We start from the raw sequence: 17,763 nt of genomic DNA, 5'->3' as shown, positions 1-17,763 counted from the left end.
AAGGAAATACATGTGTGGGTATTTCCTTTCCTTAATTCAGACTGTGACTGATGACACATTTTTAAGTAAGAAGGTTTTTCAAGTGTGTGTGTCTGTGTGTGTATTGCAGATTATACTATACTGCATGCAAAACAGTGCTATGCTAACTACATGTTGGGATTATTATTATTATTATTACTACCTTCCTTTCTCCTAATATTTTTTTCCATCTTTCAAGTTTAAAATCAGGACACACAGCCCTAACGCCATCTTTGACTATGCTTGAAGAAGCTAACTAATTACTTTACAGAGTCCTTAACTGAACTGCTTAGACTGGAGTTATTTTCAAAGTTACCCAAACAGTTATTGGGTTTACTGAATATGCTGTGTCATGCGGTGGCAACCGTGACAGCCATGAAACGCTTCAAGCTTTAGCGAACAAACCCCTTCAAGCTGTGATGAAAAGGAATAAATCACATCTGAAGTAACACTGAATTCACAAAAACTTTCTATCAAAAAAAGCACAGCATTTCTGGCAATTTTGTGGCTCTTGCCTCCGTTCAAAACAATGCCACCAAATGATCAATGACTTGAACCTGCGGTCTGCTATAATAGCTCACTAACACTGACAGGTTCCTCAGAGGAACACTGTGAAGCTCGACGTTTTTGTACAGTATTTCATATTTATTGTCAGTCTTTTAGGAGATACATTTTTCTAAAAAAGAATACTGCAGTCAAGATAAAGCACACACTTTCTCAACATTGGATGTAAATTTTGTTCTTGCCTCTCTGGTGACACGCATGTGTGCCTTTATGTCTTCTTCCCTTGGTTTAAAGGCTTTTTCTCAGTTCAGTGCATAAATGAGAGGAATTCATCATGTGTTAAGCTCCTCAGTTCACTCCATACTTCTGGTGTCCATATTACTGAGACCTAAATGATCTGTATTAATCAGATACTAATTACAGACAGAAATGTGTCTGGCTAAGCAGATCTAATGAGTCAGTCCAGTGCTCTGTAGTGACTTGATTCTCATGGTGCTGTCAAATTATGTATCTCTAAGGAGTTACTGGTGCGTGACCCCCACTAGTTGTCTGCCCCTGCTTAAAGGGAGGGTGGCAGTCCTTCACAAACACACACTTTCACACACATACACGCTTGTACCTATTACTGAAAACTGCTCAAAACAATCCACCTGCTTCCTTCCTCTGCTTTCATTTCTCATCACCTATTCAATCTGACATTGCCCGACAACACAGTATAGTATATCATTAAGACAAATGCCAAAGAGCAGAGAATGCACCAGCAGGGGAACTGGACCTTTAAGAACTGACATACTGACTGTCATTCATCACTATTGTTGTCAAGCTGGGAGCAATGCCATTATTGATGAGCTTTTGGAAGACATTTCATCTGTCTTGGCCACATTTAGGTTATACATGCCAAGGTGAAATCTGACATCTAAATCTGCAGTTTGGACTGTAATCTGCAAACATTATTCTGTTATTTCTGACCCAAAGGGAATACATTAACCAACTTCTACTCTCTCAGTATTTCAAAACACAATTATAAATTTTAGTCTGATCTTAATAAGATCTGACTTTTATATCTCAGATCCTTAAAATTTCTGTTCATTTAACCATAAATGGAGGAAAATGCGTCTGTCTGTCTTTCTCTCTGTCTTTCTCTCTGTCTTTCTCTCTGTCCTTCAATTTTCTCGACAACTGCTCATCCGGTCGACTTCAAACCTTACGTGTGTATTGTTGAGGAACCAATGAAGTGCTGTGTCGACTGTGAAGTTTTTTGGATGAGCCGTTCTTGAGAAAAAATAAAAAGAGAACCATTACAAAACAGTCAGTTACGGCTGAGGCGACGCATCCACATAACCGACATCATCGATTACTACAAGTCAGAAAGACTGCTGCGCCCGGTCAAAGTATGGACTCCCCAGAAAACAAGCTGCTGCTACAAAACCTTGCAAAGGATCATCTATAGTGTGGGAGTATTTTAGAAAGACACTCAAGCCCTGCAAATTGGAAATGGCTCAACGCAGAAGTACAACAGCTATGCACGGTCACTTGAAACGAAAGCATCCCGGAGCACTTTGATCAAGACCAGACCAAGTGACAGCAACACAGCACAATTTTGTTTACTTTTTATCCCCACCAGAGCATGACATATTAGGATTATTAACAGGCGGAACAAGTAATTTAACTTTGTTCTGATTCCTTTAATGGCCTTGTATTAGTGAGAAAATGGCTTAAATTAACGTTACAGACTGTTGTTATAGTCTGGAAATGGTTTCAAATATTTTCCTTGCTGATGCAAAAATACATTTGTCAGTGATTTTCTTAATTAATCCAGTGATGAAATAAATCCATGTCATACCAATTTTAAGCTTTCAGTCAGGTTATTCAGGCCTGCAATAAATCTTCTCTTCAAGAGGATTATAATATTCAGTTTTTATTGAATTTGTTTAAGAGGATGTTGATTTATTTTAATGGTCATTTTGGAGGCTGTAACTTGTGGTGCTGTTGAACTGTACTGGGTTGTACCAGGCGGCGTTCCTAATATTTTGTCCATCCCATTTATATGAATTAAGGTTGACAAAACATTAGGAACGCCTCTTGGTACAACCCAGTACAGTTCAACAGCACCCAAAGTTAAGGCTTCCAAAATGACCAGTAAAATAAATCAACATCCTCTTCAACAGATTCGATAAAAACTGAATATTATAATCCTTATGTAGGGAGGATTTATTGCAGGCCCGTAGTATTATACTGCATTCGTTTTTTCTAGGTGTACTTAATAAATTGGCATGTTAGTGTATGTGCCATGCAATCCCTTTGAATTTGTGGTCTGCATTTTCTGATCAGCTATCTGACAAATTGGGTCTATTATTATTATTAATAACATAACAAAGCAGTGATGTGGAAATTAGATGATGATGATACAATGATTGAATAAAATATTGAACTATTAATGATAAGCATGTTTTGAATGGGCACTGCACTAGTGCTGAAAAGGCAGACTGCCCTATTCTCCAACACTGACTGCAGCAAGCACCTACACTAACACAGAGAGTTGGATACAAGAAAAGCTCATGGTCACTCTGGCCGCATTCCTGAGCATATTGCTTGGATTTAGATTAGTTCTAAGAGTCTCTTATAAAGTCAGGGTTACACAAGCAATGAAGCAACAAAGTTGAACTAGTAAGTCATTATCTGCCCAATGAAGTTACAAATGCCAGCTATGTTAAAACCACGCAAACGAGACATAAGAATCTGCACAAGAACTGCAGAGGAGACTGTGAGCCACTAAAGCATATTGTTTATGACTCCAAACTACTTCCCACAGAGATTTCGGCCCAAATACTGCCTGTCAAAGGCCCCATCCAACTGTGAGGAAGTCCGTGTTTGATATCTAACTGTGATAACTACGAAGATGTGTGAGCAGTAGTTCCTCATCTGTGTTTAGCTGTTGACTCAGCCTCCACCTCATCAGCGATCCACACACACACACACACACACACACACACACACACACACACACACACACACACACACACACACACACCGCACTCCCACTTGGCAGAAAACTAGTGGCAGCCTTTCAAACAGCTCTCCACAGGTACTATGCTACAAATTGCCTTCGATTCAGCTGCTGCATCAGCTGCTTTTGACAGCTGCGAGGCAGATAATTGGTTCAACTGTGAAGAAATAAAGAATGAACAGGCAACCGTACTCTGCCCTCATAGACCAACCAAATGCGCTATTTTAGTGTTGATGAAAATTTGTAATGATAAAAGATGGAGGATAGAAAAGACTTAGCTAGCTTAAAGCTAAAAAGGGGGTAATGACTTCATCAGCTTCTTTAATGATAAAATTAAGAGACAAAATTCATCACCTCCTGCCCTCAACTGGCACCAATTTACCTTCAAACACAGGAATCTTAGAAAAAGCTGTAAACTTGATATATATTTAGACTGTTTTCCTCTCATCAACCTTCACCAACTAACTTCAACGATTTCTTCATCTAAACCATCAACTGGGCTGCTTAAGGAAGTTTTACCCTTAGATAGCACTTCCTTACTAGATATAAATCAATATGTCTCTATTAACAGGCTATGTATTAAAGTCCTTCAAAGTATCTGTAACTAAAAACTTCTTCTTACAAAGCCTATTCTTGATCCAGGTGTTTAAGCCAACTGTAGACCTATATCTAACCTTCCTTTTCTCTCTAAGATCCTTTAGAAAGCAGTCACTTATCAGTTGTGTGACTTTCTACAGAACAATAGTTCTTCTAATTGCATCAGACAAAAGGACTTGTGTCTGTACTTGTCTTGTTAAAATCATAGTGCTGCATTTGATACTATTGACCATCACATCCTATTACAGAGAATGGAACATTTAATTGGCACCTCATTACAACATTGGGAAACGCAAGGGAACCGCACTAAGGTGGTATAAGTCCTATTTATCAGATCGACTTCAGTTTGTGCACATTAACGATGAATCCTCCATGCACGCAAAAGTTAGTCACGGAGTTCCACAAGGTTCTGTATTTGGACCAATTCCTTTCACCTTATATATGGTTCTTTTAGGCAATATTATTAGGAAACACTCCATAAACTTCCATTGTTATGTGGATGATACCAAATTATATTTATCAATGAAGCCAGATAAAACCAATCAGTTAGCTAAAATTCAAGCTTGCCTTAAGGACATAAGGACCTGGATAGCCTTAACTCAGACAAAACTGAAGTTATTGTACTTGGCCTCAAACACCCAGCAACACATTATCTAATGATATATTTACTCTAGATGGCCTTGCCCTGGCCCCCAGCACCACTGTAAGGAATCCCAGAGTTCTCTTTGATCAGGATATGTCCTTTAACTCCCACATAAAATCAAACTCCAAGGACTGCCTTTTTTCATCCACACAACATTGCAAAAATCAGACACATGCTGTTTCAAAAAGATGTAGAAAAACTAATCCATGTTTTTTTTACTTCCAAGCTAGATTAATCCAATTCCTTATTATCAGACTGCTCTAAAGACTCTCCAGCTGATCCAGAATGCTGCTGTACATGTACTGACAAGAACTAGGAAAACAGATCATATCTCTCCCATATCAGCTTCGCTGCACTGTTTCCCTTTAAAATCCAGAATGTAATTTAAAATCCCTCTCCTCACCTACAAAGCTCTTAATGGTCAGGCACCATCAAACTTAAAAAGCTCATAGTACCCTATTACCCCACTAGAATACTACGCTCCCAGAATGCAGGCTTACTTGTGGTTCCTAGAGTCTCCAAACTTAGAATGGGAGGCAGAGTCCTCAGTTATCAGGCTGTGGAACCATCTTCCAGTTTGGGTTCAGGAGGCAGACACCCTCTCCATGTTTAATAGTAGGCTTAAAACCTTACTTTTTGATAAAGTTTATCGTTAGGGCCGGCTTAAGCTTGCATTGAACCATCCCCTAGTTATGCTGCTATAGGCCTAGACTGCCAGGAGACTTCCCATGATGCGCTGAGCTCCTCTATCCTCCTCTTCCTCTCTCTCTGTACGCATTCATATCCCATTAATGCATGTTGCTAACTTGGCTTCTTCTCTCACGTGTAGTTTTGTTCTTTCTTGTCTCTCTCCTCTCTTCTCCTGCCTTTTCTGCAGGTAGTTCTGCCTCCGGAGCCGTAGAGTCTGGATCTGTGATTGCAAACCACCTACTGCCCCCATGATGCTGCTTAGCACCCATTATCCATTAATCATTAACCATCATTATTATCATTTTTATTGTTAGTAGTAGTAGTAGTAGTAGTATTATACATCTCTAAGTGGAATTCGTATTGAGCTATGTTCTCTTTCCTCCTCATATTTAGCGTACAGCCACGAGAGTGGTATCAATCCTTTCATCTAACTCTCAGCAAGACAGCCCAAAATGTCTTTTGTTTGTCTATCAAACCCACTTTGATAAGAATAAAATACTGATCCACTATCAATGTATCTATCAAGACCCCTTCACTCCAACTTTAACACCATTAAGGTTTCTGTTGACATTCAGTATTACTCATCAAAATGTGCTGTCTCTTTGAGGTCTAACAAACATGTTGAATTTTTTCCCCTCAGAAAACAATCACAAAGCTATTTTTTACATCCATGTTTACTAGCTAATAGTCTTCTTTTCTCTGCCTTAGCTATTATGTCACTGACATGTTTGTGTGCATGCTTTTCAGTCCTTACAAGGACAAACAAACTGAGGGACCCACTCATACAAACATGGTTACTAGTGCAACTAGTGATCGAAAACTCCACGGGGTTTAAGTCTCATGTCAATACAAAGCAGACTCAACAATATTGATTTACAGTGACACTGAACTGAAACCATGTTGATTCAAATTAATCTATGATGGCTTAACAGTGATATCAGATTGGGGCTTTAATTAAAGCCATACATGTCTAGCAACACACCTTAGTTACACACATATGCGGCCGTTTGTCCATCAAGTTCCTGTTTTGCAGGTCATACAGGCAGAATGGCAATGAGGCACAGGGCTGCACTTTCACACCGTCTTGATTTCTTCTTAGCTGAGAAATAGGTATCTGAAAGTGATCAAAATCCAAAGATCACTGTTTTTTTTTTAAATACATGCCTGAAATGAAGCCACATTATCATACAAATGTTACATAATTTGAAACCAGTATTATCAAATGTCACAGGAAGTAATAGCAGGAGTTTTTCTTGCTCTCTTGCTCGTTAAAAGTAACGTCAGAGTTTTAGTTTGGTGATTTAAGCGTAATATGGCTGTCTGACTCATACTAAGATGTACCTTCCGACCCCCCTGGTGTGGCCTTTACCAGTAACACCATCAGATAGAGGTAACAGTGCTCATTAAAGCCATCATTATCCTCTCTCGTGGGACAACCAGCTACATCAAAGGACAAAAAAACAACTTTAACTCCATCCTAATAGGCCTGATTGAGGGAACTATAGGTCAGCAGTGCCTGGCTTCTTTCCAGCAAGACTGCAGCCACACTGAGATGCAAGGAGAGACCGTCCATTACAGATGAAGGCAGCCTGCAGTTGATTTTGAGTGCAAGTTGCAAACTGTCTTTGGCCACTGCTTGAGATTTATAGGTGGGTCTGAATGCAAATCATCCCTGTGTAGGCATTAATCTAGCAGGGGTATTTCATTAGAGGGGGCTTTGCTGGAGAGAGGGAGGTCGTGTGCTCGTAAATTTAGTTTGGCACACTGATTGTTCAGCAGATCGTTGGGTAAATGAGTAGATGCCGCCAGCCACAAGAAGCAGCTTTCTCCATCATGCTATTATTTCCTGCCCAGGGGTCCAAAAACACATGCTAAAGCTGTTACGCCGGCTTGGGGTGAACTATTTATGAACTTGCCAACCTCCACTCAACAGGCTCCATCCGGGGGACTCAGTAAGGTCAGTTGAGGTTTACTTAAGCAGCAAATTACAGCAGAGAAGTTAAGACTACCACTCACTGTAACCAGTACAGAAGGCCATATAAAACCACCAGTGACTTTAGAGCAATAATTCACTATAGGCCTAAATTGAAAAACTAAAAGAAGCTTTATCAAATACTTCAATATCTATTAATTTCAGAGAACTATTAACTCATCTGGCTTGGTTCCAGATTCATGAGAGATGCACTGTGTAATAGACAAGGTCAATGTCTTAATGAGATGAATGAAATATACTGAAATACCTGAGTATATCATATTAACATGAGTACAAAAACATGAAATTAGTGACATCTTGCAAAACACCTTTTAACATCACATTTTTAGTTCTAGCCATTCTAAAAACATGAACCTACAAAGTAAATGCAACAATTTAGAAGAATAAATTACATTTTTTTAGGGTTATGTTTATTCATCTCTTTGTTCAACCAATCAACCTATCTGATATGTACCTTTATTTGTTTTTTCGTCCAAGTTTTTCCATATGTTAACATTAAACTCCATCTGTATTTTGAAATTATAAAGTAGGGCTGCAACTTATTTTCATTATTGATTAATCTGCCAATTTGTTTGGTCTATCAAATGAAAATAGTAACAGGTCCAGAAACATTCCCATTCACATCTTCAAATTTATTGCTAAGTCCGACCGACAGACCAAAACCCAAAGATATTCAGTTATTAAATGTTTGGCACTTGTTTCTTGAAAACTATCGTTGTGAAACTTTTAAACAAAATCAGGATCCCTCCAGAACAATTTCTTCTGATTTTTCTGAAGATGAAAGTGAAAACAAAGCCCCAAAGCAGCAGCTGAACAGGCATAAATAACAGTAAAATACATTAACAGATCCCTGTTTAGAATACAACTAAACACATATTTCTAACATTCATCTTCCATCAAAAACTGCTGCTTTAACTCGTCAAATATTTTCAACTCCAAGTTGAGCATCAAAGCAATTACAGTTTAGTAGCAGCTGAACAAGTGCAATGAATGTAAACCAATTCTACAAAATACAGATAGACTCTTGCTTGAAGACAATCTTAAAATTTTTTTCTTACAACTTCTTAGAAATGGTAACCAGGCCTTGTTCTGACACACATCCTGGCTGAGATCTGGCACAAAATCAACAGCTCGAAAGCTTTGCTGCTCATTCATCAGCTTTGAAACATTCATAATTTTTCCATTAGAGCATTACCAGGGAGAATGTTTGCGTTAGCAATGATTTGTCACATTATGCATAAATATTGGATCATTCAAGACTACCCATGCTTCTTTAGTGACAGACATTCATACTGAATTTAAATGACTGCGTGAAAAAACTAGAATGACTGCTTCACGGTTGCAACCAACTGAATACCCCTCCCCTCACCCATCCGTTTCCAAGCGCGTTGGAGAACCTACTGTGGCCTTCAAGTAACGTAAAAACGCTAAAGGCCCTCTCTAGAGTCAGTGTTTGGTTTTTCCATTCTGGGCTAACTGTAGAAACATGGTGGTGCAACATGGAGAGCTCTGTGGAAGAGGACCCACTCCATTTATAGATATGAAGGGCTTGTTCTAAGCTAATGAAAAACACAACAGTTCTTAGTCTCAGGTGATTATACACTAATGAAAACATAATTATTAATATTGTATTCAATTTCTGCCAATAGATGACCCTAAATCCTACACTCTGGTCCTTTAAGTGTATTTTTCTCATAATTAGCGTATGAATAATTGAGTAACAAAATCTTTTGTGAGGTCACAGTGATCTTGACCTTTGACCGCAGTTTATTAACAGTTTATTCTTGAGTCCAACTAAATGTTTGTGCAAAATTTTAAGATATTCCCTCAAGGCATTCCTCAGTTATCACATTCACGAGAAAGAGACGGAGGGACAGAAAGACGAACAGACGGATATAAGGATGGACAACCTGAAAACATAGTGCCTCCACAAACACTGCAGCAGCAGCCATCACACTCAGATCTAACACCACGTACAGTATAACAGTCCTGTTTTCTATTTGAAGCTCTACTTTTAAATACACCTTTAGTACAAGTCTGAAAACTTACAACAAAACTATGCACACATGACACATCAGCTCTTTTTCATCTGCAGCTGAAACATCCACCAGCATCGAGATAAGAAATGAAAGCATTTGCAGACACTATTCCACTCCAAACCCCAGAGGACAGTTTCAGATCCATTGTGATTAAACCACCAGCCTCTACTGCATCATGTGAGAAAAACATTTATCACGACTACACATTCTAGTTTCATTCAAAGACAGATTTGTGACTTTTTGTTTTACTTTACAACAGATTATATTCACTGACCAGATAGACTAGGCATTTGTCCTGAAAGTCTGCTAAAACATTTAAGTCAGTGAAAAGTAATTTATCACTACTATGTGCTGCAAAAAATGTGCATCTCTATCTTGTATTACCTGCCATTTAATTCCAAAGTGAGCACAGGGGATACAAGTAATTGTAGAGCTGTTAAAAACAAACACCATTAGGAAAGAAAACTGCATGTGGTCAGCATAAATACTGCTGGACTAAAGAGCTGACAGGGCAGGCAACACAGGAGCCATGAGCAGAAGAAACCCGATATCTGTGTGATTGCTAATTCTTGCCTGAGTACTAAATCAACCATCTTTTTACACAGACTTTAACTTAAATTTAAGAAACCATGAACACAAGAGTGGACATTTTAGCTTTAGATTTACGGAAAAACATTCCACTGACAAGCTAAGAGTGACCCCCACTCTGCTTATCCTGCTCAACCAGCTCCTAGGGGTTACAAGCATCTGGATGGATGAGTTATGGATCCACACTGGGGTCAGTGCAAACCAAGATGGTTTCCAGTGACTGACATGTTACCCAGGTGCCAGTTCTGCAGAATTCTTAGAAAATGTTGACTTTGCACTACAGGTTTCACTATGTGCATCACATTTCCTGCTCTCTGCACTCTCTTTCTAAAACAGACAGAAAGTGCAGAGGGAAAAAACGTACAAACTACATAAATGGAAAAGCCTTCCATTTGCATCCAACCCAAGATAGCACCATACAATCTAATGTATCCTTCAGTATCTGCTGTCCCTTGTTTTGGAATAGAATATGACTGTTTTACACAATTAATCCTTTGTCTTTCTTTCCATTATTATGTCACTAAATGATGACTTGTTCAACAAGTACCAAATGAGAGCGGACAGCGCAGCTCACATATAACCATATACAGTATGAACAAACAACATACACTGTATTCAAAGCGATTATCTAGCACAAGGAAATCATACTTTTCCTGCATGCATGCATGTGCAACCAGCTGACAAACAAGAACTGAAAAGAAAAGGGAAGCAAAGAACAATAAAAGCTTTAAACTGACGCAAATATCTGAACTCTATTAAGATCCCTATTGAGAGTAAACATAATATGATTATAAATTCAGGCTACATGACAACCTGCATGCACTGACAAGAGTGTACAATTAGTGGACTTGTAGGGAATAGGGAAAACAGATAAGCAAAAGACTATAACACCAGCCAAAGTAAAAGAAATTCTAAAAAAGCAGTAGTGATGTCACCTGAGGCTGTCAATACATATGCCAAGAAAAAGAGAAAAGAAAATAAAAAACATCATTTAACCTTATAAAGGGTCCTCTACCCACAACTCCAACCCAAGCTTATTTTTACCCCTGATAAAACGTTTAAAACTTAGGAATGAGCTCAGCTACAGATGCACATTGCATTGCAAAAGAAAAAAAATTTGGAGACCTTTTCTTGTATGACCTCCGTATCTCACGAATATCTCTTACTATCTCATAATTATGAAAGATCTTATAATTACGTGATCCAATTTCATACATTCAAGAAAAGATCTCATACTAATTTTGAGATTAAAAAAAAAACCTCATAATTAGGAGATTATGTAGACTAATGGTACATGAATTGGACCGTTTCAGAACATGCCTGAGAATCATCAAGTTTTTACGATTTCTTGTATCAAAGTAATTCAGTGATAGTTGTCAGAACATCCAATGGTACATAGAAAAAGAAACTGTTAATAGCTACTTCGGCAAACTTAATTTTCCAAAATGTAAAAAAATATAGGCTGAAAAAAACTGGCTTCCATACTCAGCAGCTACCAATCTTGTCTCACAGAAATATGGTCCAAAGTTCTGTAAGAGCTATGCGAAGGCAGCTGGACTTGCTTGAAGTTCTTGATGACGTTTCATCTCTCATCCAAAAGGCTTCTTCAGTTCTAACTGACTAGTGGGAAGTTTAAGGTATTTATCCTGTCGTGAAATCAGCTGGCTGATTGGATTGGCCTTTCGGATGAGAGGCGAAATGTCTTCAAGAACTTCAAGCAATTCGAGGTGCCTTCGCATAGCACTTACAGAATACCATGGCCTGGATGACTGAAAAGCGAAAAAGCATATTTCCAAAAATGTCTTTAGAGAAGAGGTCTGACTTTCCCTGAGGGCTCAAGGGAACTTTGCTACTACCTGTCTACTTGTGTTTTGTGGATGGGACATGATACAGCAGAAGAATAGGGTAATTGATGGTCTACTGGTTTTCCATCATTTCAGCTTAATGGCACTTACTTTATGTAACTGGTGCTGGATTCACCTACTACCTTACTCTGGATGCAAGTCAGGTCCTGATTACATAGCTAGTGAGTCAACCACCATGGCAAGTGAGACAAAGGACAGGCTTGACGGCAAAAAGAGAGCTGTGTCTACATTTGAAAAAAAACTCAAGATTGTCAAGTCACTGGAAGCCGGATGTGCCTCGTCTCCACTATTGTGCTGGATATTCATATGCAAAGGTCTGAAGTGTGTCTGTTTAAACAACATTAGCATCTGCTGTTTGCAGATAATGTTGATATTCAGGCATGTGATCTCTGATTTGCATTAGAGTGTTCTTCAGCAGTTTCATTTTGTGCCATGGTTCCCTGAAGAGAGAGATCCCCATCTTTGGTTCAATTTGGACACAGAGCTGAAACTTGGCTAACGTGTTAACAATCTTTTTTATTATTAAGAAGACAGAATATTATTTTCATCCAGATGGGTAGAAGGGTTTTTGGGGATTCGGAGAACATCTTCAGAACATCTGTGTTTTTAAACAACCGCCTTGTTTGTTGTTTTTCAAACATCGGCAGTTAATTATCTTTTAGAGGAACTGATGGATAGCGATGTGACTTGAATGTACACTGATACATGCGAGGCAAAAACTGCAACCACGTGAACTACTGCTTCTCTATATTGAGAGGTGTGACTGCAGGTGACTGAAGCTACCAAAACTAGCGATATTTTCAGTATCAACTGTGTTGAGAATTTGTTTTCGATTAATAATTTAGTCTATCAAATATCAATAAGACTAAGAATCTATAGTCAGGCTAGCTGCTTTGAGAGGCTGTACTTACGCTTAGTATGCTTTGAGCTAAATGGTAACACCGGCATGCTAACATGCTTAAAACGACAATGCTAACATGCTGCTGCTTAGACGGTTGGCTAATGTTTAGCATGTTCACCATCACAGTTTAGCATGTTAGCATGCTGCCATTTGCTAATTAGCAATAAACATAAAGTACAGTTGAGGCCTGAAAGGAATGTCATTAGTTTTTCAAGTTTTTTAGTCCTAAACCAAAGTATCGGACAAATTAAAATATTTGTTTAGGTATTTCATTCTGGACCTAAGTGGACTGACTACCAACCAACCAACCAACCAACCGACACTGTCATCACCAGAGAAATCACTAAAAATAATGAATGACCAACCTTCCAGCAGCTGCTCAGACCTTCCTTTGGAAGAAAGCGGAGAAAGGCAGATTACGAGATGACCCCTAAGCTTGGGAATTCATGGGAATCCCTCAGGAAAATCAGAAGTAAAGCTCCAAAGGAAGGGAAGTATGGGCTGCTCTGTTAGGCTCTTGCCACTGTGCCCCTGACATGATAATGGGCAAAAAAATGGGTGGCCAGACAGTTTAATATCCAGTACGCTATTTAAATCCCTTTTTGCTATGCTAAAATGACCCTTGCAGATCTTAGAATCAGTCTTGCTTAAGACCACTGCATTCTTTAAATCGCTCACAGCACTTTAAATTCTGTATCCTCCATAAATCACACTTTACATTATTAACAGCTGTCATATTTCATCAGGTTCACTGGGATAATCACAGGCTCCTCAGTAACCTCTCCGCCAGTCTACCAGAGCTGGAGTGAAATAGTATTCAGACACGGCGAGCGTACAAAATGAGAGATGGTGATAAACTGAATTTTCCAGGTAAATGAGACAGAATACTCCAAAGTGCCCGGGTGAAATTTATAAAGGGAGTGAACTAAAGGTCAGTGTTACAGTATGTCCTAATCTCATGAGTCTGGTTCTATCAGTAAGCAAAGACATACGGTCTGTGAGTCATCAGTATTGATTTGCTGCCACTGATCTTCATGACATTAACACGCCCCCAGAGACAGAGGTCAAGCACAATCACGTGATCTTGCAGACCGTCAAAAGCTGAGTTACATGCCTGCCTGCTGGGGCATGTCTGAGACTCAGCCGCCGGCGTGTGAACCTCAACAGGGAGCCGGTGCAGGACGGGTATCCTGACACTGTGTGCGACTACCGAGGTCTTTGCCAGCACCACTGATAAAAATGCCCCGCCACATCTGCCCTGCCTGCTCTGCTCTGTTGTGAGCTTAACCCACTGCCGGCAGATAGGGCCAACCCCCTAAACATAATTAGACTTCAATCTGCCCAAGTTACAGAACCTGACAAATATCAAACTAATACAAACAAAGATGACAAAGCAGAATTCATCGGAGACAATTTAAAACTCTACATTTTATAAGACTTAGTGCTTGCCCATGGACAATTTTGTTCCAGTGTGTAACTCACAGTATATCTCAGTTTGAACTGGATCTCATACATATTTCAATCTGGCACACTGACAGTTACAGTCACTCAAAGGCAAAATGAAAATTTTAAAACTTGGCTGAAAATGTATCTGTTGGGAAAACTGCGGGTTTTGTCATCGTCGGGGACGCTGGGAGCTTTGGTCAAACTCCCAGTTGCGTGTTTCCAGCTATGATCAGAAAAAGCTCTGTGGCGTTAAGCATCATCCCATTTTCTGTAATCGACCCATTTTCCATCAGCAAACATCAGTCAAAGGGAAGATGCAAAAGTGGTCTAGCCGCAACTGCGCATCACAGTGTCGGTCCTGCACTAGTTTGGGTTCGGATTTAGCAGTTCTACTTTAAATACAATTTTAAACTTCGCCAAAGACTCGTGTGGGGGGGGGGCACAGTTAAATAGAGGTGATTTGACTTTGATCTAACACGGTTAGACGTCTTACTTTTCTTGCGTGATATGTTCCTGTATGGCTCCCAGCGCGACCAGGCTGTTGCCGCTGCCCTGCAGCAGCCTGCAGGTTGCCAGGTGCCGCTGGTACTGCTCCTTCAAACAGGCGTTCTCCGCGCACAAGTCGGACACTTGCTGCTCCAGCTCCTCTATCCTTCCCCGCTGCCTCTCCAGCAACTCCTGCTGGGTCTCGATGATCTTGTTAAGCTCCTTCAAATATTCCGCAGCCCTGGTAGGGTTCTCGGTCGGGCTTTCCATGTCGCTCCGACTGTCTTTCTTTCTTTTTTTTTTTTTTTTTGTGTGTTTTTATTCCCCCCCCCCCCTTTTTTTTTTGCGCTGTGGTTCCCTGTCGTATCGCAGAAGCCGGGGCAATGAGCTCCGTGCAGTCCAGGGGTTGGGTTCAAGCGCAACAAACCAGTAGATTGCGCCTTTTACGCCTCGCCATTGTTTTTAAGTCGGTGTGCGTGATAATTCAGTCGGAAATATTTCCGGTACACGCGTTTATAAGTCCCACGGCACGAAACCGGAGGCTCCCGAGCACGTACCACGCTGCAGATGTCAGCGGGCTTCTAAATATCAATCAGCCAAACGTGACGGACGACACTGCGAGGACCGTAGTTGGCTCGCCGCGAAGTCTGGCTGTTTCCCCCTGTTGGCGGCACGGTATCACATTTTCTGCTGGGTGCCTTTTCGCTCCACGCTGTTCCCGTGACTTTTCGTAAACAGACGCTGGCTGTCAAGTGGGCGGGGTTTTCAAGTTTTATGAATCTGCAGCTCGCATTTGGGCGCCGTCGCGGCTTTGCGGCTGCCGTGGGAAGAGCGAGGAATGTTTGGGATAGACTGCACACGCTTTTCCAATTTTTTTTTTTTCTCGCGGCAGGGTCGGAATATCTTCATTCATTTTTTTTCTGTGCATGTATTCTGCGGGCGCGCGCACGAGCGTGCTCCCTCTTCCCCCCCACTCACGCATACACGCGCTCCTGTGGCAAACAGCGCATTTTTTTTTTTTTTTTTTTTGGAAAACAACTTTGTTGCATTGTTGTCCGTGTTCTGTCGAAAGCTGGGTGACACAAAGCGGTGCTGCGTCTTACCTGCAGACTTGTTTTCTATGCTGTCTGTGTGTAGCCATCTCTCCAGCCGGCTGTACCCCCCCCCTCTAGTGAAATGATCATGACAGATAGGAGCAGTGTGTGTGTGTTTGTGTGTGTGTGTGTGTGTGTGTGTGTTAGCGTTTGAATTAAAAAAAGAAAAAAAAAAATGACCGAACTGTTCAACTGATCTGTATGTGTGGCGGGAGGCTGCAGATTTGCACAGGCGGTGTCCCGTGGGTGTATGAGAGCAAACTGCAGCGCTTCTCTGTGGTATTAAAAGGCTGATGCTTAAGTTTCATGGGAGGCCATCTCGTTTCCATGCGCCCTGCACTGACAATAAGGCTTTAACATGTTTGACAACTGATAATGAGAACTGATAATTGTCGTATTTGCTGGGTGTGAGTGTAAAAGTGGTACTAATAAAAAATAAAATTCTAAAGCTATAGCCCGCATAGGAGAAAGAAAACCAATCCAGCATTTAAAAAGACCCCCCCCCCCTCCAGAATGTGGTGTTAGGCTACATACAATTGTATAAAAACTGACAGGTGAATCTGTAACTGAGACCGAGCAATGGCTGTTTGCATTATTTGCCCCAGTCCCTGTATTTTGTGTTTGCCCCATTTGAGATTCTGCATTCTCGGATTCTGTTACAGTGCAAATCGAGAGGATGAATGCTTTGTCCGTGAAACTGAGGGCTTTACACTCATATTGTGCCACCTGAAGGTTGCACTTGGAAGATCTGAGATAACTTTGTTTTAATGCGGAGGCAGAGCTAGAGCACACCAGAGACAGTGGGAAGCAGTTTAAGGACAGAGAGTACAGACGGAGTAAATTAGGTTTTTCTCTGTGGCCCCCTAATCCACATGGCCGTAGGCCAAGCAGGGCTGATAGAGGCTCGACATGCCACCCAGAAGGATATACAGTACACAGCCATTCACAGCCAAGAGTCACAGGGCGGTGTGGCATGTCGGCACTGCCAAATGCCGTTCTGATGCAGTTCTTTTCCTGCGGGAGATTCTCACCAGAAGCAGCGCATACCAACATCACTCCTACTGTGGGCCCCTCACCAACAAAACTGCCACGTTCTACAAGCAGCGTTAGAAGGAAAGGAGACCACCCTTCAGCTGGAAGGGCCCGCGTTCGAATCCATGCGTCGCAGCACATATTAGACCAATTAAAGTGTCCTTCAGTGAGCCGCTGAATCCCCTCCCTCTCTGGCGCTGCTGATCCTCCAATGACGCCGTGTTTGAAAGACAAGTGGAACAGCAAAAGGGGATGAACAGAATACCACAAAAAAATTACAGCATAAAATCATATTCCCTAAAACCTAAATCTGGTATTTTCATGTTTTCTAGTCCACATGCAGCTCCATCAGTCATACATATCTTCAAACTCATACTAACTCTTGGGAAGACTCATCACTTGTTGATGAGGAATGGAAGCAAACACGCATTAACCACTTAAGAACATGCGACTTGTTGTTGTTATGCTCATGGGCGCTCTCCTTTCTTTCTTTGGCTGACCAGTCATATGCTGGTGCCAGGCAGGGAGATTTATTTAGTGAAATCGCTCATATATTTGCAGTGATGCAAAACTACTCGGAAGCGTCTGCAAAAAAACATTTGCCAGCTGTATTGGAAGAAGGGCTCCGATCATTTAACCAGCAGAGTGTAAAGCTTTTTTTTTTTTTTAATGCCAAATAGTCTCTGCTGAGCAAAGCAGCCCCCTCATATAGTTGTGCATTTGTGTGATGAATCTGAACTGACACACAAGAGGGAATACGGTAGGCAATAAAGTAATTTACTCCATTTTATATATATATATATATATATATGTGTGTGTGTGTGTGTGTATGTGTGTGTGTGTGTGTGTAAAACATAATT

General features: G+C 40.7%; 1 protein-coding gene across 3 annotated transcripts in view; it reads right to left on the bottom strand.

The window, feature by feature from the left end:
- LOC120803431 (IQ motif and SEC7 domain-containing protein 1-like) overlaps positions 1 to 15,091 on the bottom strand; it is a 94,417-nt gene extending 79,326 nt beyond the window's left edge. For all 3 annotated transcript variants that reach the window (XM_040151869.1, XM_040151870.1, XM_040151875.1), the window contains exon 1: positions 14,785 to 15,091. In XM_040151869.1, the coding sequence (XP_040007803.1) occupies positions 14,785 to 15,047 (263 nt within the window). In that variant the 5' untranslated portion in view covers positions 15,048 to 15,091. The remainder of the gene's footprint in view (positions 1 to 14,784) is intronic.
- Positions 15,092 to 17,763: the final 2,672 nt, after the last annotated feature.

This window comes from Xiphias gladius, chromosome 18 (assembly GCF_016859285.1).
Source record: "Xiphias gladius isolate SHS-SW01 ecotype Sanya breed wild chromosome 18, ASM1685928v1, whole genome shotgun sequence".
Classification (NCBI taxonomy): domain Eukaryota; kingdom Metazoa; phylum Chordata; class Actinopteri; order Istiophoriformes; family Xiphiidae; genus Xiphias; species Xiphias gladius.
Note: the sequence above shows the minus strand (reverse complement) of the source record. Positions and strands in the feature narration are given on the sequence as shown.